General features: G+C 51.8%; 1 protein-coding gene across 3 annotated transcripts in view; it reads left to right on the top strand.

Moving 5' to 3' along the window:
• The window catches only part of AK8 (adenylate kinase 8), a 117,896-nt gene extending 99,330 nt beyond the window's left edge, over positions 1 to 18,566 (top strand). For all 3 annotated transcript variants that reach the window (XM_027614733.2, XM_027614735.2, XM_027614734.2), the window contains 2 exons: positions 16,992 to 17,072; positions 18,232 to 18,566. In XM_027614733.2, the coding sequence (XP_027470534.1) occupies positions 16,992 to 17,072; positions 18,232 to 18,469 (319 nt within the window). In that variant the 3' untranslated portion in view covers positions 18,470 to 18,566. The remainder of the gene's footprint in view (positions 1 to 16,991; positions 17,073 to 18,231) is intronic.
• Positions 18,567 to 23,655: the final 5,089 nt, after the last annotated feature.

The following is a 23,655-nucleotide window of genomic DNA, read 5'->3' on the forward strand; positions in this document are numbered from 1 at the left end:
GCTGTTCCTATGGACAGGACCTTGAGAAGTTCACTAACGGCTTTAAACCCCAGTTTCTATACTTGTCAAATGGGGCATAAGAGTGGTACCTATGTCCCTGGTGTGCCCACTCGTGAAAAAATGCAGTGAGGACTCCGTGATGCTCTTAGGGGTTCAGGCTCAGGCACATGAAATGATCATTCTGTGCATCATGAGATCCACATGAGAAAGTCTGGCCCAATCATATGTGTTATCGCCATGACACTGGTCCATTAGTTTAAAATGGATGCTTTTCCTTTTTAAAAATAACCTTGTTCTTGTGATTTTATAATTAGTGTTTTTCTTTCTTAAAGATTTACTTATTTTAGAACATGAGAGAGCATGAGTGGAGGGGAGGGGCAGCGGGAGAGGAAGAGAGAGAGAGAGAAGCAGACTCCCCGCTGAGCACGGACCTGATGTGGGGCTCAGTCTCATGACCGAGAGATCATGATCTGAGCCAAAATCAAGAGTTGGACAGGGCTCCTGGGGGGCTCAGTTGTTAAGCATCTGCCTTCGGCTCAGGTCATGATCCCAGGGTCCTGGGATGGAGTCCCACATCGGGCTTCCTGCTCCACAGGAAGCCTGCTTCTCCCTCCCCCACTCCCCCTGCTGTGTTCCTGCTCTCATTATGTCTTTCTCTGTCAAATAAATAAATAAAATCTTAAAAAAAAAAAAAACAGTTGGACACTGAATCGAATGAGCCACCCAGGCGCCCCAATTAGTGTTTTTCTTATTTATAGAAATAGTATATTCTCATTGTAAAAAAAAAAAGGCAGACATGTATAAAGTAAAGAACATTTTCTTTCCCCTGATCCCTCCCCTAAAATAATCATTATGGCCAATTTGTTGCATATCCTTCTAGATTTACTTCTCTTGTTAAATGTAAATAGGCTCATATGATACGGATTGTTATATTTTTTTTTTTGAGTTAAGGTGTGTCTTAGACTTCCTTCCTGTATCAACACCCTCAATCTACCTTATTTCTTTTTTAAAAGCTGCAGAATGTTGGTATACCACAATTTGTTAAGGCTTCCTGTTTGTGGACATTTATGTGGTGTCCAGTGTTCTTCTGTTATAAGTAATTCAGGAGCGGGAAATCTTGCCCATATATCTTTGCACTTATACTAGTATTTACTCCGAAGAAATTCCCTAACCAAGATGCTTGGCTTCTCTGGGCCTCAGTTTCCCCAATTTGTGCACGGAGAATACTAATTTTTATTTTGCGAGATACTATAACATCACATCTGTCAAATACTTAGGACTGTTGGTTGCACGTAGTAGGCACTTGATAAATGATACTTTGGTTTTTATTTTAAACCGGAAGGCATTGAATCTAGCTCGGCTACCCATTGCAAGTTCACATGTAAGCTTGGGCCCCAAGGAGATATTTTAGGTATTTTAGTTAGCTTACTTTCTAATCTACAGTTGGCCCTTCTTCCATCCTTGAAGTGATGACAGTTTGGGTGCTCTTCTCCCCTGGGGTCCTGGGGTCCCTGCAGCCCTTTCCTCCTCAAACAAGAGGCTCTGCGGGCTCTGTAGGCCTCCTTATAGATCTCACTGCTGGCTTCTTGCCACAGCTCAGCATCCAGTATGCAGTCGCAGGTGGAGGCTGGCCCCGAGCTCCGTGAGGGAGAAAAGGGGTGAGTCTAGCCTCCAAAATGGACACGTTGGCGCCTCTGATATCTCATGGTAATAGTCCAGGTTAAAACAAGGTGGGCACTTGTATGCTACACCGCATACTAAGCACATGGGTTAGCGCTTTTAATCCAAGTCCCCAGTGTAGCGACAGGGAACCCAAGGCTTGCCCAGGCCACGTGGCCCGGAGCACGGAGCAGGGGTATAGGTGTTGATTGGGAGTGTGGCCTCTGGTCACTGGCCACTTCCTCCTCACAACTCTGGGTGCCAAAGTGGGAGCAGAAAGATCCTTTCTGAGGCCCCCACAGGGCGATTGCTGATATTAGCCCGTGTGTGTGTGTGTGTGTGTGTGTGTGTGTGTCCAGCTCATGTGAAATCCAGAGGAGGGCAGAGAGCCATTTCAGAGGACTGGCCGGGAAGCGGAGCTACTGAGATTCCCCGACCACTGAGGCAGGGCTCCAACCATCTGGAGGGGCTGGGGTACATACTCGTGGTCTTCACAGAGTAACTGAGGCTGCTGCTATGAAGGTGGCATCTCTGGGACCTAGACATGCCGCCGCTCCAGCCGGGCATCCGGGCACAGTCACCTCTCGGTCCTCCGTCCGTAGCATCATGGAGCATGCTCTCTCCTTCTGAGCACCAGAATAACCTCACTCCTTCATTCCCTCTTCTCGGCAATTTCCTTCTGAGCACACACCAACCTCTGACAACAGAGCCTCAAGTTCGGGTCCCAGTTGGCTACTATGTTTAATGAAGCCCTGCATGGTCACCTTGTACAGGTGGACAAAGTCAGCCCAGAGGAAACCCTTGGCTTGCGCCCACATCCAGGGCACAGGGGCCCCTGGGTCACCCAGAAGGCCCAGACTCCCCCAGGGCATTCACCTTCTGCGGGACCCTTGGGGCCCTGCACCCGGGATGCAGGCATGGTGGGAACAATACAGGGGCTTCAGACTTCTCCTCCCACTTCCCCCGCCAGAAAGGGGTCAGGGCCCCAGTGCTGCCACCGTCATGAAACCAGCATCCGGAATTGTCAGGAAAACAAAAGCCGGTCACATCCTGAGCCCTTTTAATCACCTAATGGCGGGGACATCTGAGGCCGGGGCTCAGGTTCCAAGGCGAGGCCTCAGCCAGGCCACTGTAACTACAGCCAAGTTTGGCCCAGCTTCTCTGTATTACAGCCGCGACACGGACACACACAATTGAAGTATTTGAGAACAATGAAATATGCATGGCTATCAGTGACAGCCCCATAAAGTGCAGCAATTAGCCGCGTAATCCGAGAGAGGGAGCCGGCCCTCGGCAGCCCGTGGCTCCCCATTAGTTAAATGCATTTTGTACGTCCTCATCCCATCAAATCAACTAACACTTCCTTTAATTGGTTCATGAATTATACAGCCGTCCCGCATTATAATTTAATCGCCTGTAAACATTCATAGGGCCCCACTGTAAAGCGTATCGCGCTCATTAATTCGTTAATTTCAGCAGATGGAAGGGGAGATCGGATGAACGGTGGCAGAACAGAGCGCCTTGGGCAATGGAATAAGGAAAAAAAAGGTGGGGGGCCGTTTAGGTTTTTTAAGGGCTGTCAGAAACTCAATCTGTGAGCTGTCAGCCGCCCGGACCCGGCGCCCACCCCCTCCGCTCCACCGACTGCGGGAAGTGACTGGCGGATTCATATGGAGGCTTGTCAACCGTCTTTAAACATCAAGCCAGCGGGTAAACCGAGCCCGATGTAAATTAATTCTTGTCTTCCAGGCCCCCCTTTCTCTGTCCCCATGAATATTTCATGGCGGGCAGCATAAATATTAATTCTAATAGCTCTGCACAGTGGTTATTATTTCTGTTTTATGACAAATATTCATAAAATATTCAGGACCCTTTTTTAGAACATTTACACACTTGATTGTGAATTTTCCCAGTTTCCCAAGGACACTGTAAACATATTGGGGTTCTCTTGATGGACTTTTCCCCGTTAATTAATACCCCTGGTGATTAATATTTAATCAGATTTAGGTTTTTCGAGAAGTAAACACCTATTAGATTGGAGGGTGGGAGGGGATTGGTTTTCCCCTTCAGTCTGTAAAATGGGAGATTTCTGCTCCTGTGAGTCTGTTTCTCTTTGACACCTGGGTGATCTGACAAAGGCTAACCCCCTTGCCTTTTTATCTCGAAAACAATATCTATCTTTTTTGCATGTGTCTGTTCTCCTCTTACTTTTTAACCCAGAGCTCTGGCAGCAACCCAGCTTACTGTAATGAAATTCTTCGGAAGATGCCACTGCAGTATTTATGCAAGGATTTAACATAATTTTGGAGTAATTAAAGTGTGGGTTTAACAAACACGGTGGCGGATTCCTTAGGCAAGGCAGCTGTGATTGGGGATGAAGGAGCTTCTGGAATCCACGTGATTTATCTTTAACCCTGAAAGGCAGCTGTGCTCCCATCCCCGTGAGGCCCCAAGGAGGGGGTCCCAGCCCCGGAGAGCCGGGGGCCACACAAATGAGGTGGTGGCTTTGGCCCATGGGGGGTCTGAGGCTGGGTCCTGCGAGCCTTGAGGCTGGGGTGCCGGCCCCACCCCACTGCACTGGCTCTCCTCCTAAATTGCTTCAGGGTTCACTTTCCCATGCCCTGATTCTCAGCAGAAGCCTCGTGATTCTCTAAAACCGCAGGGCATGAAGCCGAATTATTTTACAAATAGGAAGGCAGCAGGGAGGGCAGGAAGGAGGGTCCTAGAGCGGCCAGACCTGGAGCCCAGCCTGCAGGCATCACCTAACCTCCTGGGGGCCTGAGAGGTTTTCATCCTTGAAATGGGCAGGATCACAGGACTTGGGTCAAGGGCTTCCTGTGAGGATTACACGGGACAACACGTGTGTGTAACACGCTTCGTACAGGTGCCTGGCATGCAGTAAGTACGTAAACGTTGGCAGGGACCGTGATGTTGTTGATGGGGGTGGTAGCTAATGAGAGCCAAAGGCTTAACCTCAAAGCCACGTTTAAAGGAAGAGATTCCTGGAAGAAAACCCCAGCCATGGAAGGGGTTAAAATAGAAGCTTCTCTGCAGTCCCCTAAAACATATAGTGGAAAAGTCCAGAATGGAGGTTCTGACCATGGGCAGAGAAGCGGCGAGGCTGAAGATGCTTCACCAGGGACACATTTTAACACCGTGTTTGTCACCAACGGAGAGTGGCTCTGAGAAAGGGAACCTTGAAATGAATTCACCTGACCCTCCGCTCCCTGTCTTGGGGGGACCGGTGACAAGGAGAGGCACTCGTTTCCCAGGGGGCCCAAGGGTCTAGATCTTCCACACCCTGCTCTCTGGTCCTTGAAGCAAATTCCTGCTCCCAGAGCAGCACCAGGGGCTGGCCCGGCGGCAGGTTGGGTTGCGAGCAAAGACACACGAGGAGGCCTCCTTGGCATCTGCCCCATTCCCTGACTTGAGTCCCTTTCAGCTGAGCTGCTCGAAGCGGAGAAAGACGCCATTGACTCCAGGTGGCTCTGAACCTGCGACTCTGTGCAGCCCGACCCCAGGGAGCCACAGCTAAACCACGCCATCAGAGTCTGTGGTTTATGCAGAGAAGTGGGAGGCCAAGCCCTACCTACCGCCCTTCCCTTCCTTCCTCCCTCCATCCCTTCCTTCCTTCTTTCTTTCCTCCTCGTTTAGCAAATTCACAACAGATTGAGGCAGTCAACTGCACAGACACCAGAGCGGGCTGCCTGGGTTTGAATCCCTGCTCGGCTACTGTGTTAGGGTTCTCCAGAGAAACAGAACCAATAGGATGTGTATTGTGTACAGAGAAAAAAGATTTATTATAGGGACTTGGCTCATGCAATATAGAGACTGGCAACTCCCAAGATCTATGGGGTGAGTTAGCAAAAGCTGGAAGGCTTGAGACCCAGTAAGAGCCAGAAGACAGGACGACTTTGATCTGAAGGAGTCTGAAGTGGGGTCCCACGAGCCTTGAGGATGAGGTTGCATAAATGGTGATTCCCACCCCCACCTCATTAGTCTGAAGAAGCCCTTATCCCCACTTGAAGGCCATCAGAGAGGAGGAATTCTCCCTTATTCAGGGGAAGGTTAGCCTTTTTGTTCTATTCATGCCTTCAACTGATTGGATGAGGCCCACCCACAGCGGGAAGGCAGTCTGCTTCCTTCTGTTCAGCAATGTAAATGTTAATCTCCAAAACACTCTCACAGTTACACCCAGAAAAATGTTTGACCAAATATCTGGTACCCTGTAACACATTCAACCTGATACATAAAATCAACCATCAGGGCCCGGGGAGCCGTGGGGTCAGGAGGCCCACCCAACCTAGCAGGGAGCTCCAGAGCAAGGCTCACCCACTGACGGTGGCTGCACTGGGCAGGACAGCCAGGCTCAGAACAGTATGACCTTGTTCAGAAGCTTGGGTTAAAATGTCCATCAGCTGGTGAAAGGCTAAACAAAATGAGGTCTGCCCATACAATGGAACAGCACTTGGTCATAAGAGGGAATGAGGCTCCGATGTGTGCTAGGGTGCAGGTGCTATGGTGCTATCGGGAACATTAGGCTGCATGGAAGGTTCCAGGCCCGCGTGGATATTCTGTTATTAGTATGCATTATAGGCCTTATATGGACTATTGTGTCTAATCCATGAAATAACCTTGTGGGGTACTCCTTTTCTTCTCTAGTCTCCTAAATGAAGACTTGGAAGGCCACATACGGTATGGTTGTATTTATATGAAATGTCCAAAAGAGGCAAATCCGTAGACCAGAAGCCAGGGGCTCAGGGAGGGGAACGGGAGTGACTGCCTGTGGGCAGAGGGTTCCCTTTGCAGGTGATGAAAATGCCCTAAACTTAGATCAGGGGCGCCTGGGTGGCTCAGTCGGTTAAGCGACGGCCTCTGGCTCAGGTCATGATCCCGGAGTCCCGGGATCGAGTCCCGCATCGGGCTCCCTGCTCGGCGGGGAGTCTGCTTCTCCTTCTGACCCTCCCCCCTCTCATGCGCTCTCCCTCATTCTCTCTGTCTCAAATAAATAAATAAAATCTTTAAAAAAAACAATAAACTTAGATCGGGCTGATGGTCGCACAACGCTGTGAATATAGTAAAAATCATTACATTGTACACTTTCAAGGGGTGAATTATATCTCAGTAAATGTGTCAGAAACATGGACACTGGGCTCGAGTCCCTGGAGATATTTACAGCTGGAGGCTGTCAGTGGACCACACTCCTTACAGCTGAGCCGCATATTCTTTCTTAAAGGGAGATCTGATGGAGCACCCATGTGTCAGCCACGCCACGGGGCACTGACAAAGTGTCCACCGGCTCAGATGTTCTTTCAGGACTGCTGCTGACCGGTGGATCTGGACCGGTGTCCACACTGGCGGACTTCGGTGCCGATCAGTGTTGACCAATGTTCCTGCTGTCAGAGGGGCCCTGAGCCAGCAGGTGGTTGGTGCAGCCACAAGCGAATGCTCTGGGTACAAGCTAGAAGGTATGGTGTGGTTAGCCAGTGCCCGAGGAAGATGGTGGGTCTCCAGGAACATTCAGGAACTTCGTGTCATGAGTGCACAGAGAAGACCAGCTGGGTCGTGAGCCAGGCCCCCCTCAAACACAGACCCAGAGCCAAAGGGTGGCCAGGGGAGACAGGAGTGATCCGTGTGGACCCGGAGCACACTCATGGACCCGTGTGGCCGTGCCTGGAGTGGATGGCTGACTGGCTGGGGTGTGGGCACGGGTGGCCTGGGTGAGTGCGCAGAGCGGGGGATGAGTTTGGGCACGAGTTTGGACCCGGGGCCTGCCTGCAGTCGCTGGCACGGAGGGTGTCCTGGCCTGGAGCACCCGGCCCGTCTTGTCCTGCCGCTCTTGCTAGTGTTCCACTCGCCTCCTGTCATTTTTACCTTCGGCTCATTCGCCTTTCTCTTTGGGAAAAGTTTGCCTAACTTTCTGGCTTCCCATGATTTGCATTTCACAATTGTCAAGGGAGCGTCTGGGTGGCGGTTTGCAAAGGAATTACTCTCTTTCTTCCCAGTGGGGAAGGAGGCAGAAATTTTAAGACAACTTTAAAATGGAGCCCGATTATGCAGGAATTTGATCCCTGGGTCCTTCTCCTCAAACCAGACTGCCGCATTTTGTGCGGGCGCTTGGTAAGCTGCCAGGCGAGCTCGCTAATTTACCAGTTAATGACAGTCCTCGAGAGTGTTCCTCTTGCCCCTGGAGAGATTTTAGACCCAGCCAGGGTAGATTTGCCATTATCAATTATGCACAGTTTTAAACAAGAAATGGCCAGCAGGAGCCTCTTTTTTGAAGGAGTGGGAAGTGGGGAGTGAGGGCAGCCTGCAGCTGCTGCCTGAGGCCAGGAGGCACGATGCATGGGGTTTTCAAATGAGGTGGAGATGTCTGGCCTTTCGTGTTCAAATTGGACACATGTCAGAGTAAAAAATACACAGACTGAAAATTGTACAGCTCTGGCCATGGCTTATTCCAGACGCTGGGGAGGGCGTGTGTCCAAACTCTCTCCGGCGCACATCTCACGACAGCTTTGACGGGGAGCTGAGGCCTGCACCTGTGGCTCAGGACCGGGGGGCCATGCTGGGGTGCTTCTCTGTCAGGCCTCCCCTGGCATCGCAGCCAACATCCGCCTGCTCACTGCATGCTCATCTGGCCCTTAGCACATGTCCTGCACAAAGGTTGCAGACAAGGCAGCCCCAGCGCCTATCCTCAGACAGCTCAGGCCTCGTGTGTGAATCCTCCTGCAGGTGACCCAGCTTTCTTTTTTTTTTTAGATTTTTGATAGTCTATGCACAATTCACTTGCTCCTTCTCCCCAGCCCCCGAAGCAGTTGTCTATAGACACAGATGCTGCCTCTCTCTGCCCTTAGACCAGAAGGAGGTCTTGTCGGGACAAGTCCGTAAAAAGTAGTCACTCCTGCTTTGTGCCCTACGAGTGCCCCACGGGCTGCCGTTGTCCGAAGACTGTTTTGCAACAGCTCCAATGTTGCGTGACCTCTCTGGACGTCACGTGCGCACATCTCGTTAAAGATGAGCAGACCATCCCAAGTGTTAATGCGTGGTGTCATTTTGCGTTCTCTCTGGTTCCCTGTATCAGTGGTGGCCATTGCAAAGATCCCCCGGAGGGAAGACCCCTCAATAATACTGAAGCCCGAGAGAGTCACTGCAGCATACACAGAAGAGTGAGCTCTGCGAGTGTCCCAGCCCCCAAAAGAGGCTGAGGCCAGGTCTTCACGGAAAGCTGGGAGAGCACCACTGCCTCCCAGTGGGCTCAGCGCAGCCCTCCAGGCTCTGAAAGAACTGCGGAAGGAGGAGTTCCACAATTGCGTTGTGTTGGCACCTTTGCTGAAAAGCAATTGGCCATATTTGTGAGAGTCTATTACTGGGCTCTGTTCTGCTCCTTTAATCTGTGTGTCGAACCTTTCACTAACACTCATATTATCCTGACTACTGTAGCTTTGTAATAAGCCTTGAAATCGATTTGTTCTCTTTCCATATCGTTTTACTGAATACAGTTCTCTTCCAGAAGCACTCCCCATATAACTTTGAGAGTTAACTTGTGTAGAATCTTCAAAAAACCTTGTTGGAATTTTGGTGGGAATTGCACCGAATCTATAATTTGGGGAGGATTAACATTTTAACAATATCGAATCTCTGAGTCCATGGATATGGTATAACTCCCCATTTAGTTAAATCTGATTTCTTTCATCAGTGTTTTGTCATTTTCTGCACACAGAACTTATTTTGTTAGCTTTACATGTATTTCATTTTTATACTATTGTAAGTGGTGCTTTTTTAAAAAGAGTTTTATTTATTTATTTGAGAGAGAGAATGAGGGAGGAGGGGCAGAGGGAAAGAGAGAAGCAGTCTCTCCACTGAGCAGGGAGCCTGACGTGGGGCTTGATCCCAGGACTCTGAGATCATGACCTGAGCTGAAGGCAGATGCTTAACTGACTGAACCACCCCAGTTGTTTGTTGCTGGTACCTTGAAAGTCGATTTATTTTTTGTACATTGATTTTGTATCCTGTGAATTCACTAAACATACTTATTAGTTACAGTAACCTTTTTGAAGAATCTTTGGTACTTCTATTTAGATGATTATGTCATCTACAAATAGAGACGTTTGATTTCTTCCCTTTCAATTTGTGTGCACGTCATTCCCTTGTCATATTGCATTAACCAGGATTTCTGGTATGATGCTGAATAGGAGTGGTGAGAATGGACAAATCTTGCCTTGTTCCCAGTCTTAGGGGAAAGCATTCAGTCTTTCACCATTAAATATGATGTTACCTGTAGTTTTTTTGTAAATATCCTTTATTGGGTTGGGGAAGTTACCATCTATTCCTACATCGTTTCGAGTATTTATCAGGAATTGATGTAAAATCTTGTTAAATGCTTTTCCTGCATCTGTTGAGATGATTGTATAGTTTTTCCTCTTTAATATAGTAGGGTAAAGTACATTGATTTTTGAATGTTTTGACTTTCCTTCCCAGGCAAAACCACACTTAGTTGTAATGTATTATTATTTTTATATATTGCTAGATTCAATTTGTTAACATTTTATTGAGTGTTTTTGCTTTTGTATTCTTGAGTGATATTTGTCTATGGTTTCCCGTAGAGTCTTTGTCTGGTTTTGGGTACCAGAGAAAGGCTGCTTAATAAAGTAAATTCTATCCTCTCCTCCTCTGTTTTCTTAACATTTGTGTATCATTGGCATTGTAGTTAGTTTAGAATTAGTACTATCCTATGGTTGATATTCTTTGGTCTATCCATTTATTTGTACACATGTGTATAGTAAGAACCTCATTAAATTTTAAGCTTATTCAAGGCCAGAGAACCACCCCTCCCCCTGCCTTCACCATCATGTGTATAAACTACACCATAGCATTTATTTTTTATTGAGATAAAATATACTTAATGTAAAATTTACTCTTTTAGCCATTTTTAAGTATACAGTCCGATAGCAGTAAGTACATTCACAGTGTTGTACGGCCTCACCACCATCCACCCCCAGAACTTCTTTCATCTTCCTCAACTGAAATTCTGTCCCCATTAAATACTAACTCCCCATCCCAACCCCCATCCCCTGGTGCCCACCATTCTATGTTCTGTCTCTCCAAATTTGATTCCTCTACATACCTCACAGAAATGGAACCAAACAATAGTCATCATCCTTTTGTGTCTGACTTATTTCACTTAGTGTAATGTCTTTAAGGTTCATCCACATTGTAGCAGGTGTCAGGATTTCTTTCCCTTTTAAGGCTGAATAATACTTTATTGTGTGTATACACCATATTTTGTTTATCTAGTCAACCACTGGTGGACATCTGGGGTATTACCACCTTTCGGCTACTGTGACTAATGCCTCTGTGAACTTGGGTAGGCAAATGTCTGTTCCAGTGCCCACTTTCCCTCATTTTGGATATACACTCAGAAGTGGACTAGCTGAATCATAGGGTCCTATGTTTACTTTTTCGAGGAACCACCATAGCCTTTTCCACAGTGGATACACCATTTTACCTTCCCACTAGCAATGCACAAGCGTTCCACTTTCTCTATATCCTCGCTAACACTTGTTATTTGCTGGTTTTTTTCTAATAGCCTTCCAAATGAGTGTGAAGTGGTATCTCATTGTAATTATACCATGGTGCTTTGTATAGAGTTTTGCCCCTAGTGGAGGCTTATTGCTTGAAATCAAGAGGTTAACAAGGGCAGGGCCCTGCCTCTGTGCAGTAGTGGATGCCATATTTATTTAAAGTCAGTTATTGTATATCATAGCTCTCAATTTACCAAATCTATGCGTGGGCCCAGAGAAAGTTCCATAGAATTTAGCTCTGGAGCAGGTGGTAAGCTTCTGGTCCTTTGAGAAAGAAGGCTTTCTTTGCTCCCCAAACAGAGCCCCAGGCAGCATGGCCAGAGGGTATCGAGAGATCCCAGTTGCCATTGGGTATCAGGCACCAATGCCCTGGGTGACGGAGCATGAGGCCTGACCTCTCTGGGACTCAGTTTCCCCCTCTTGTACACTGAGCAGATTGGATCAGAGTGCTGGTTCTCAGCCTCAACTACACTGTAGTTGCTTGGGGAGGTTTTAAAAATCTCCATTCCCAGGCCTCACCTTGGGCCAATTCTAGCTGAATCTCTAGGGGGGCGGGGACCAGGCCTCAGTATTCTCGAAGCTCCTCTGATGATTCCAGGGTGTGGCCAGGGGTGACACCTGGGATTAGAGCCGTGGTTCCCATCCCTGCTTGAGCACTCAAGTCACCTGAGCTGCTGATTTACAAATACGGGTCCCCCGGCCCCTCCCCTGGAGGTTTTGGTTTGGTAGCTCTGAGAGGGGTGCCCAGAATCTGTGTTTCAGACGAGTCCTCCCAATGATTCTCAACGCCAGACACATCTTGGAAACATGGGAAGGGGGCAGCAGTTCTCCAACCTGGTTGTGTGTATGAGTCACTGTGGATCTTGTAAAAATGTAGACTCCCAATTCAGCGGGTGGGTGGGCGGCACTGCTGGGCTCCCCATCAGGGACCCCACTTTGCGTAGCGAGGGAGTAGAGGCCTCCCAGGAGGCCTCCACCCCCCTTCGGAGGCCTCCACTGGCCTGAAGCTCTGCAAGCCCCCAAGCAGGTGTAGCCCCTGCCCCTGGTGAGTCCTAGCTCCCCCGTGCCCCCTGCAGGGGTGCTGCTGCCCGCCACCCTGCTGTAGGTATTCTTGGCTGTCTTTGCTGTCTCTGTTCTCCCTCTCCTGGCTGTGTGACTGGAAGTGAGCAGCAGAATGCAAAACCCCGGCCAGGCGCGCCACACCCAGGACAGTGCCGCCCTGCAGAGCTGCCCGGGCTCCCCACTCCACCCCGCCACCCAGCTCTGGCACCGCGGCTCCAGGAGCCTGGCAAATCAGAAGCTTCCAGCATGGAAGCACGGCTCCTTCTCCAGTGAGGCTTCTCCCAGAGACGTGTTTCAAGTACCAATTTGGTGTCCTTGTGCTTCCGATCTTGCCAGCCTTTCAGGAGCCATCCCCTTGAATGACGACAAGCAGACTTGATATGCTGGGTTAAAAATCTTTCAATTGGGGCTTGTTTGTTTATGAAACAGCATCAATTATCAGGGATTTCCAAACTGGCTTCCTTTCTACTGGCGTCGGCATCCAGAGCGGCGCCGCCAGCCGCCAGCCGCGGTGACAGCCGTGTTTTGGTGTTGCTGTTGGGCCTCGCAAGTCTCGGGGGTGGGCAGGGGGGCCCAGCGTGTTTGGAGCGCGAGGGATAAAAGCTCGTTGAAACACCTGTGCTCCCGTGTTCAGACGCTCCCCGATCTCGCATGTTTTATTTGGTGGCTGTTATTTTGCCGCACGTTGTGAATGGAAATCATTTTCAAGAACGTGTGCCGGGAAGAAGTGGGTTTTCATGGCTCCTGGCCCCCCAGGCTGCAGGGGAAACCACTGTGCTCGCTCTGAAGAGGGACAGCTGTGGCTTTCATCAGGAACCAGCGAGGGGCTTCTTGGCCGCTGGGCAGAAGCAAACCTAAGCAAAGAGTGTGGGCAAAGTGAGGCAGAGAGAAGAAAGGCAGGGGGAGAATTTGCCTTGAAGGAGAGAGAGCATTTGGCTCAGGGACTCATATTTTTAAAAAATTTACACATTTTCCAGAAGCAAGTGGCATCGAAGAGACTAGGAGTATTAGGTGTCCTTTGGGGGACAACTGCAGGAAACCCAGCTCAAACCAGCTTAAGCAAAAGAAGAGGTTTATGTATTCATGTCAGAGAAACATTGAGGGGTGTGTCGACTTCAGGTACAGCTTGATCCAGGGCCCCAAACAGTGTCTCTCCTCTCTCTCGGGGCAGGCTTCATTCTCAGGTAGACTCTCTCTGGGTGCAGGCCCTAGGCAGCCCGAGGTCCCATACCATCAGCTTAGCAGCCCCAACAAAAAGGAAACTCCTTTCTGGAAAGCCATGGTGCAGCCTCTCATTGGCCTGGCTTGGATCAGCTTGCATCCTGATCCAGTTCCCGTGGGCAGGAGGAGCCAGCATTCAGATTGGCCACACCCGGGCCTTCCTCATACACAGCCTTGCAGCCCTGGGGTGAGTTAACTTCAAACATGGCCCAGGGATGAGAGAAGACCAGGGTGGCTCCCAGGGGAAATGAGGACCATTGGCAGGCATCGATAAGCCCAGGGAAGCAGCAGGTGTCTGCGTGAGGCACATGGAGCAGTCCCCTGTGCCCCCTCCTCAATCGGCCATAGCATGTCCTTCATGTCAGTAAAACAGGAGGCTTTGACTCACATCAGTGACTCAGAACCATCCTTAAGGATTGGTACCTCTCGGGGCGCCTGGGTGGCGCAGTCAATGAAGCGTCTGCCTTCGGCTTGGGTCGTGATCCCAGGGTTCTGGGATCGAGCCCCATATCAGTCCCCCTGCCCAATGGGGAGTCTGCTTCTCCCCGCCCCCATTTGTGCTCCCTCTTACTCATGCTCTTTCTCTCTCAAATAAATAAAATCTCTAAAAAAGAAATTGGCACCCCTTCAGGGCACCAGGGTGGCTCCGTCGATTAGGGGACCGACTCTTGATTTCAGCTCAGGTCATGATCTCTGGATCATGAGATCCAGCCCCGCTCAGCAGGGAGTCTGCTGGAGATTCTTTCCCTCTGCCCCTCCCCTGCTCTCTCTCTCTCTCTTTCTCTCTCAAGTAAATAAATAAATCTTAAAAAAAAAAAAGAATTGGCAGCCCTTCTTAATGTCCAAGATGTCTAAAGAACTCCCACAACTCAATACCAAAGAAACAAATAATCCGATTAAAAATGAGCAGAGGACCTAAACGAGACATTTTTCCGAAGAAGACAGCCAGATGGCGGACAGACATATGAACAGATGTTCAACATCACTCATCATCAGAGAAATACAAATCAAAACCACAAGGAGATACCACCTCACACCTGTCATTATGGCTAAAATAAAAAACAAGAAACAATAGGTGTTGGCAAGGATGCGGAGAAAGGGGTCCCCTCGTGCACTGTTGGTGGGAATGCCCGCTGGCACGTCCACTCTGGAAAACAGGATGGAAATTCCTTAAAATGTTAAAAATAGAACTACCAGAGAACCCAGTCGTTCTACTTCTGGGTATTTTTACCTGAAGACAGCCCAGTGCCCATCAGTAGGTGCCTGGGTAAAGAAGATGTGGTGTATAGATATACTATGGAATATTACTCAGCCAGAAAAAAGAAGGAAACCCTGCCATTCATGACAACCAGATGGACCTAGAAGGAAGGAGGCTAAGTGAAACAGGTCAGAGAAAGACAAATACCATATTATCTCACTCACGTGTGGAATCTAAACAAAAGAAAACAAAACACATGAACGAACAAACAAAACCCAGAAACAGACGCATAACTACAGAGAACAAACCAGTGGTTGCCAGAGGGTTCCAGGGAAGTGGGGGATGGGTGAAATGGGCAAAGGGGATTGAGGAGCGCAAGCCTCCAGTTATAAAATAAATAAGTCCCAGGGATGAGGAGTACAGCCTAGGGACTACCGTCAATAGTATTGTAATAACTTCTGGTGGTGACTACACTTACCGCAGGAACAGTTCATCATGTAGGTATAATTGTTGAATCACTACGCTGTGCACCTGAAACTCCTATAACATTGTGTGTCAACTATGCTTCAGTTAAAAATTTTAAAAAGTCATTTATTTTTTTAAAAATGGCGCCCCTTTGAGAATTTGAGACCCATGGACCCATCCCCTCCCAGAAAATACACATGGTCAACGGTTTGCCTCTAATTCCTAGGGGACACGGGCCCTGCAAGGGTGCCTGGCACGGAGTCGCTGGCCCGGGTGCCCCCCCAGGCAGTGGACCCCAGGCTCAGGGGAACACTGGACCCCCTCCGGTGCCTGCCGAATCAGCATTTCTGGGCCAGGGTGAAGGCCTTCTTTGTTCTCTAACTTGGAGGAGACAGAGTGGCCATCTTGAAGAGACTCCACCCCAAGAGCAAAGGCAAGAAATCTCATTTGTGTGCATTTTTCTCGCACTTAGAACTGCTGCTTGCCTGGGTTTACTTACTTGGAAGTGGAACGAGCAAGGCTTCAGGCGCACGGGGAGTGCTTGTTGTCACTGATGTTGTCCCCAGTGGAAGGGGCACACATCGGTCATCGAACCCACATGTCCGTGATGATGAGCCCATTGAGTCCTGTGTTTCAGTTCCACACGGCAGGCTGGTAACCTCGGGAGCTTACTGCAATGCTTGGCATACAGCAGGCATCCAATAAATGCACGCATGGATTAGTTAAAGGATGGATGAGTGAGCAGTAAGTGAGCAATGGAATATTCCAGAAGTTAATTCTTTAAAAACAAACTGGGATGGTTTCACGCTAGAAGACAGGGCCTGGATTAGAGCCGTGAGCAGGCACCATGAACCCGTGGCTCTTCACCCCCCACCACCTGTCCCGCCCAGAGTGCGTGCCCTTCTCCTCTGTCCCATCTGCCAATCCTGGCACCACTGACATTGGGGCTGGATAATTCTTTGTGGTGGGGGCTGTCCTACATGCTAGGATGTTGAGCACTATCCCTGGTCTCCACGCACTACATGCTAGTAGCTCCCCTCTCCCGTTGTGACGACCACAAATGTCCCATATATTGCCACATGTCTTCTTGGGGCAAAATCGCCCTAGACTGAGAACCCCACCCTCACGTTTTATATAAAAAAAAGGGTCCCATTGCCAAAAAGCAGGGACTCGGCCATTTGCACTAAGGATTTAGGAGAGACCGGACTTATCAGGAGTGGGCTCTGGGTCTTTTCTGCTGGGCTCTGGTCTGGGCTGTTTACTTTCGAGGGCCCTGCTCCCTTGGGTCCGGGGCTCCTCTGTGAAAGAGAAAATGGGGTAGCTGAGAACAACCCCAGCTCTGCGGGAGGGCGTGGCAGCCAGGGGGCCTGAACTTTCGGGAAGGCTGTCCCATGACGAGAGGGATTACGTTATAGCCCTACCTGCCGTGTTTGAGCGCCGAGGGTGCACAAACCCCACACTAAGCATGGCACACGCTTCCTGTCGTCAGATCTTCAACACCAGGCAACTGTCATTAGCCCATTTTGCAGCTGAGCAAACTGAGTCTGAGAGAGGCTTTGTGAGTGGCCCGAGGTCACACGGCAGGTCGGTGGTGGAGGTGGATTCTAACCCAAGCTTCCATGGCAGGGAGGCCTCTGTCTGCATCTCTCCCTCGTGACCTTGGAGAGCTTGGTACCCGGAGCCCCTGAAAGATCGCTCCTGAGGCTCCACCCCCGTGCAGGGAAGATGCTGGCCCTGGTGTCAGGTGCCCAGGCTCCAGCCCGGGGTCCCCTCCAGCTGACTGTGGTGCTGTTCTCTCCCCATAGGGTGTTTTTCCTGAATGTGCCATTCGATTCTGTCATTGAGCGGCTGACCCTGAGGAGAATCGATCCTGTCACCGGAGAAAGGTTGGTGCCAGGCTCCTGGTGGCTGGCCATCTGAGGGCTCCGGGGGTCGGGCCCTGCTGGGGAGCCTCCCCTGTCCGTCCAGCTGACTGATGATGCCACAGCAGGATGGGTCTGGGCATGACACCAACAGAAGATTCTAGAAAGGGGGTTCCTCCAGTTGGTTCCCCTGGGCAGTGTCTGTGGACCCTCCGCCTGGGAGAGTAGCCAGGGAATGGACGTCTGAGGCGAAAGGTGTGCCCACTCTGTCCTGAGTAGCAGTTCTGACCCACGCATGTGATGTGGCTGGATTGGGCGGACGACCCCGAGACGCTGTCACGGTGACGCGCACTGCCGAGGAGCCTACTATACAAACATGCCCGTGGGAACCAGTCCACCGGGGCGCCCACCCTGAGTCCCAGGAGGTGAATTCTGAGTTTTATCCTGCAGTCGAACAAGTACAATCACTGTGTTGGTGCTGAAACGCAGTCGAAAGTCCCCGCCATCGCAAAGAGGTAGAAGCTTCCACCCTCGCTGGCTCCCAGGGCCGTGTTTCTGGGTGGGGGTCTCAGGAGTGGAGTGGGGAGGGGCGGGAAAGGAATACCAGGATTTTTGTTGATTTCTCATCCTTATGCCGAGGGACGGTCTCGCTGACCCATGCCAAGGCCAGTGGCCTTCACACTGCCCTGCCCCTGGGGTCCCTCCCCGTCGTGACCACCTGTGGCCCGTCCTGTCCCCTCCGCTCACATTCGCTGTTACGATGTCCCACTCCCCCACTCGGCTGCAAGCTCTAGGAGCACAGGGCCAACGTGGTCTTGCTTGCCTCACATTGCCAGGAGCAGACATATTGCCAGGCAAATAGCAGATGCTTGATAAATACTGTTCAGAGGGAAGGAGAAAAGGGAGAAAGGAAGCGGAGGAAAGAAAGGAATTGGGGACTTAGTATCTTCCATTCTGCCCGCCGGTCGCTGACCTGCACCCGCCCCTGGGGGAGGGGCGTGCTCTGCGGCTCTGGGGCGCCAGGGCCCAGCTGAAGGTGTGCACACTGCTGGTGTGCAGCAAACGTTTGCTGGTGGTGGGCACGGTGGCCCACGGGGTCCACAGTGGGGCAGAAGGCCCCTTCCTCTCCTGTCCCCCGGGGGCCAGACCGTAGGTCACCCGCTTCCCCCTCTCTCTCCCGTAGGTACCACCTCATGTACAAGCCCCCTCCAACCGTGGAAATCAAGGCCCGCCTCCTGCAGAACCCAAAGGATACTGAAGAGCAAGTCAAGCTCAAAATGGATCTGTTCTACAGGAATTCCTTGGAGCTGGAGGAGTTCTATGAGCACACCATCACCCTCAATGCGGACCAGGACCCATACACAGTGTTTGAATACATAGAGAGTGGGATCATTAATCCTCTGCCCAAGAAAGTCCCCTAATGGGCTCTGAGCAAGGAGCATCCTGCAGGGAAACAAAGTTAATGCCCTCCCCAACCTCCTGGAACCTCAGCCGAGCCAATAAAGAGTGCTGGGTGCAGTCTTGTGTGTCCTCGAGGTGAGGTGGCGAGAAGGTGGCCTTGTTTTGGGGTCTGGGGACACGGGATGGACAAAGCCCAGGGAGGCAGTGGAGTGCAGCAGGGCTCCAGGACCCACGCGCCGGGTGCCCTTGGATGAGGCGTGGACCCTCAGAGCCTCACCTACAACCAGAGCAGGGGTCATGCCAGTTCCTGCTCGTGGGGCGCAAGGGAAGCTCTCAGCCCAGTGCCAGGCACACAGCAAGCACTCAAGAAATGTAGTTTTTTTTTTTTAAGCTATTCTTTTTTTTTTTTTAAGATTTTATTTATTTATTTGAGAGAAAGAATGAGAGAGAGAGAGCACATGAGATGGGGGAGGGTCCGAGGGAGAAGCAGACTCCCCGCTGAGCAGGGAGCCCGATGCGGGACTCGATCCCGGGACTCCAGGATCATGACCCGAGCCGAAGGCAGATGCTCAACCAGCTGAGCCACACAGGCGCCCAAGAAATGTAGTTTTTTAAACGCCCCCCTCTCTAGAGCAGTCCCGTCCCACAGTGCTGGGCATGCACTCTCTGCACCACCCAGCACAGCGGCCACGAGCCATAGACGGTTACCGTCTGATTGCACTTAATATTTACTAATTTAAATATAAATATATTCTAGGGCGCCTGGGTGGCTCAGTTGGTTAAGCGACTGCCTTCGGCTCAGGTCATGATCCTGGAGTCTCAGGATCGAGTCCCGCATCGGGCTCCCTGCTCAGCGAGGAGCCTGCTTCTCCCTCTGACCCTTCCCCCTCTCATGTGCTCTCTCTCTCTCATTCTCTCTCTCTCAAATAAATAAATAAATAAAATTAAAAAAATATAAATATATTATAAATATAAATTTATATTACAAATATATATGGTCACAGGTGGCTTCCTAGCTGCCGCGTCGGACAGTGCGGTTCTAGACGCACTTAACTGTTGCTTAAGATGCGCTGGAACGCGGGCACCCAGGTGGCTCAGTCGGTGAAGCGTCTGACTCTGGATTTCAGCTCAGGTCGTGACCTCAGGGTCGTGTGACTGAGCCCCACGCTGGGCTCCGTGCTGGGCGTGGAGCCTGCTTCAGATTCTCTCTCTCTCCCTCTCTAAAAAAATAATAATAATAAAGTGCCGGGACCCCTTAGAAGGCCCGCTCTCAGGCCCCAGGGAAGCAGCCCCTCTGGACCTGCAGAGCCTGCAGTCACAGGCGTGGGCACCAGGGGACGGGACGGCCGCATGCTCGGCCGATGGAGCTCTTGATCTCTTCCATGAGCTCCCTCCTCCTCCCACCTCCCAGGCGATCTCCGCGTCAATAGAAGAGGACCCTGCAGCCACAGAGGGTGAGTGACTTGCTTCAGGTCCCCCGGAGCCCCCTACACCTGAACGTGGTGCTCTGGGACTCTCTGCCTGTGCGGCCTCGGGAGGGCCAGGTCAGCCTGGGCCCCAGACTGCGGTTCCGGCCTCTTGGCCCCAAGGCTGCTCAGGTACTCTGGGCCTCAGGCCTCAGGCCCCTTCTAGCCTGGGGCAGCCCAAACCCCTCCAGCCACGATCCGACCCGGTCCTGGCCAGGCCTCACAGGCCTGGGTCCTCTCTCCAGGGGTGACTTCTGCTGGGCGACTCAGCCATCAACCCTCTCTCCTTGCCCTGTTCAGACCCTGGGTCCCCCCTCCTGAAACTCCCATCAGAGGCCTTCCCCTCCCAGACCCCACTTCTTCCCAGCCCCCACAGGGAAGGGGGTGTCTACCCTGAAAGCCCCCTGACAGTGGGCTCCCGCCCATTGGCCTAGTTACACAGACCACCTGACCTCAGGTTGCAAACGCTCCATGCTTGATGAGACTCTGCTAGCTTACACCCAGCACCCCCAGATTGGAGGAGACAGTAAAGCAAAAAGGTGGCCAGCCCTGGCCTGGCTAGGATTGCTTCCCTTACCCCCACTGCACTCCTCTGCATGTCATTTCGGATCCCACTTTACCAGAACTCTCCCACGAAACACCATTTGGATGTAAATCCTTAGCCAAAGACACAAAACATTCATTCACGTATTAACGCTCGTCTTGTGGACGCCCTGCTCTTGGGGCCTGGCCACACCATTAGCTCAGAGGTTCTGCACGCTCTGTGCCTGCTCTGTGAGGCCGGTGATGTCCGCCCGGAGCATGGGCCGTGGAACCAAGCAGCCTGGGTCCCCACGTTGCTGTGTGATCTTGGGCAAGTTACCTAACCTCTCTGGATCCTTGTAAAATGAGCAAAATAGTCATTGCCTGGTAGGCAATGCTGAGCAAGTGTTGGGGATTAGTTAATGCAGATTAAGGCCAAAAATAGGGCAGGGCACAGAGTACATGCGGGACGAAGGCACTGGCTCTGTCTCACCTGATTCACAACTCCCCCAGAGGTCAGTGCCGGGAAAAGTTAAATGACTTGCCCAAGGCTGCAAGTGGCAGCAGGGGGTCAGCCCCCAAGTGCCTCTGCGGGTCCCCGAACTCTGCGTGGGCCCGGGGTGGGCACCTGCTGTCCCCATTGTCGCGGCCGGGCTGGCCCCGCGGGGTTGGGGGGGTGCTCCACGGGGGCCCAGGGTCGCCGCGCTGGTCCCTGCGGGTCCCTGCCGCCTCCCGCGCCCGCCAGCATCCCGGATTCGTCGGCGCCTGTGGGCCGGGGACAGCGCGGGCTTCATTGAGATGCACCGGCGCGCGCGCCCCCCCCCCCCGGGTGTGCGGCGGGCTGGGGCGCAGCGCGGGGTCGGCCCAACACGCTGGGGCTCGTGTAGATCGCTCCCCCGGAAACGAGCGAACGGCCTCGTCTCCTCCCCGCCGCGCCCCCGCCCCTCGCGTCGCTCAGCGGAGCAAAGCTTCCCGGCTCTTCGCCGGGGCCTGCCCGCCGGCCAGGCCCCTCTAATTGCAGCCTCGCTGCAGGTCCCCGCCTGATGGCGCGGCCGGCCTGGGGGGCGCGAGCATCCAGTTCCAGCCCCTGAGACGCTGCGTCTGGGGCTTCCCGGCCCAGAGAGGCCCTGGCCCGAGGCTGGAGGGCAAGCGTCTAGGTAACTTCTCGATCCGCCGCTGTGCTTGAAGTTATCCACCGAGTCTGATTAGCGGTCACTTGCGAGGGAACAAGTCGCTTTGGACCTTGTCTTCCTTAGAGTAGCTGCTGGGGTCATTTCCAGTCTCTTTTATCGGAATGTTGTCACCGCAGACTCTCGCTTCTGCTCGGCTCCCAGCGCGGCTCAGGTCTGCCTTCCTGCCTGTCCCCTCCCTTCCCTACTCCCCTGGCAGTGGAGATCCGGGGGTGCCAAGGCCCCTTGGGGTGTCTGCCGGCCCCACCCACAGCCTCCACAGGGGCTTCTACTGTGGGACCGGAGTTAACACCTGCTGGTCACTCTGAGCGGGCCGACCAGCTTCTCTGTCCCGGGAATTTGGGAGGACAACCAAGGGCAGCTGATGACTCCATTCTTGCTGCTTGCAGGAAGGAGAGCATATTTGGGGTCCCCCTGGCGCTGTGAAGCCCAGCAGGGCAACAGAGCGTGAAGCAGGCAGTGACCACCTCATGCACTCAGCAAGTCCCGCAGGCTTCCTGTGTGCCGGGCACTGGGGAGACAGCAGACGAGGGGGAAGGATGGACTCGGCCATTGCGAAGCTTCTGCTTCACAAAGATGAAGAAAGAGAGACGAGAGACAAAGAGGCGCCATCTTATTTCCGGTGGTTCCTGACTCCCATCGCTGCCCTCAGGTCCCCTGTCCTCCCAGCATGCTCCCCATCTTTGGCCTCGGGCGTCAGACCAGTTTCTCGTGCACAGTGGTGCGGTCAGGACTAGAGTAGACGGGCGCCCAGGAGCCGGGGGAGCGGGCAGGAGAGACTTTAAGTGAAGCCAGCACTCAGGGCAGTCCTCCAAGGGAGGAGAAGGGGCTTCAGAAGCTGAGCTGAGGCACATACGAGGATTCAGAGGAACGGGAGCAGTGACATATTAGTTGATCATGGAACATGCTTCCATTTTTAAAAATAGATAATTATAAATATTTTTATTATTGCAATGTTTCTTATAAAATACCCGAACAACACAACAGAAGCATATCACATAGGACATGGAACTCCCATTCTTGCCAGGATAAAACCCATAATTGCCATTCACTAGAGATAAGTAGAGGCAGAAGTTTGGGGTGGATGAATGGACGGGTAGGTTGGTGGGTGCGCAGATGGATAGATAGGTGGGTGTGAACACCAATGTGTTTTTAAAAAAATTGTAGCAAGAACATTAAGCGTGAGATCTACCCTCTTAACAAATTTTTCAGTGTACAATACAGTATAGGTGAGTATAGGCATGCTGTCATACAGCAGATCTCCAGAAGCTTTTTTTTTTTTTAAGATTTTATTTATTTGAGAAAGAGAGAGAGCATGAGCGGGTTGGGGGGGCTGCGGAGGGAGAAGCAGACTCCCTGATGAGTGGGGAGCCCGATGCGGGGCTCGATCCCAGGACCCCGGGATCATGACCTGAGCCGAAGGCAGAAGCTTAACTGGCTGAGCCACCCAGGTGCCCCCTCCAGAACTTTATTTTTTATTTTTTTAAATCGTTTTTCTTATTTTTTTTTAAGATTTTATTTATTTATTTGAAAGAGACAGACATAGCGAGAGAGGGAACACAAGCAGGGGGAGTGGGAGAGGGAGAAGCAGGCTCCTCACTGAGCAGGGAGCCTGATGCGGGGCTCGATCCCAGGACCCCGGGATCATGACCTCAGCCGAAGGCAGACGCTTAACGACTGAGCCACCCAGGCACCCCCTTCCAGAACTTTCTTATTGCATAAGTGAAACTTTACACCCGGTGAACAGCAAGTCCTCACGCCCCTTCCCCAGCCCCGGCACCCGCCGTTCTGTGTCTGCGAGTTTGATTAGTCCAGGGAGCTCTCTCATGAGGGAGATTATGCAGTTATCTGTGTTCTCGAAACTGGCTATTTCTCTTAGTGTCATGTCCTTCCGTGTTGTCGCATGTGGTGACTTTCTTTAGCAAAACCGTTCTTGTTTTTTTCACCAGTGGTCTGGGTCTGCCAGACAAGCTCTGACCTGTGGGGCTGGCCGTTCCTTCCGCTGGGTAAGGGGGCTGAGCTCAGGTT

The sequence above is a fragment of the Zalophus californianus genome, chromosome 13 (assembly GCF_009762305.2).
Source record: "Zalophus californianus isolate mZalCal1 chromosome 13, mZalCal1.pri.v2, whole genome shotgun sequence".
Classification (NCBI taxonomy): Eukaryota; Metazoa; Chordata; class Mammalia; order Carnivora; family Otariidae; genus Zalophus; species Zalophus californianus.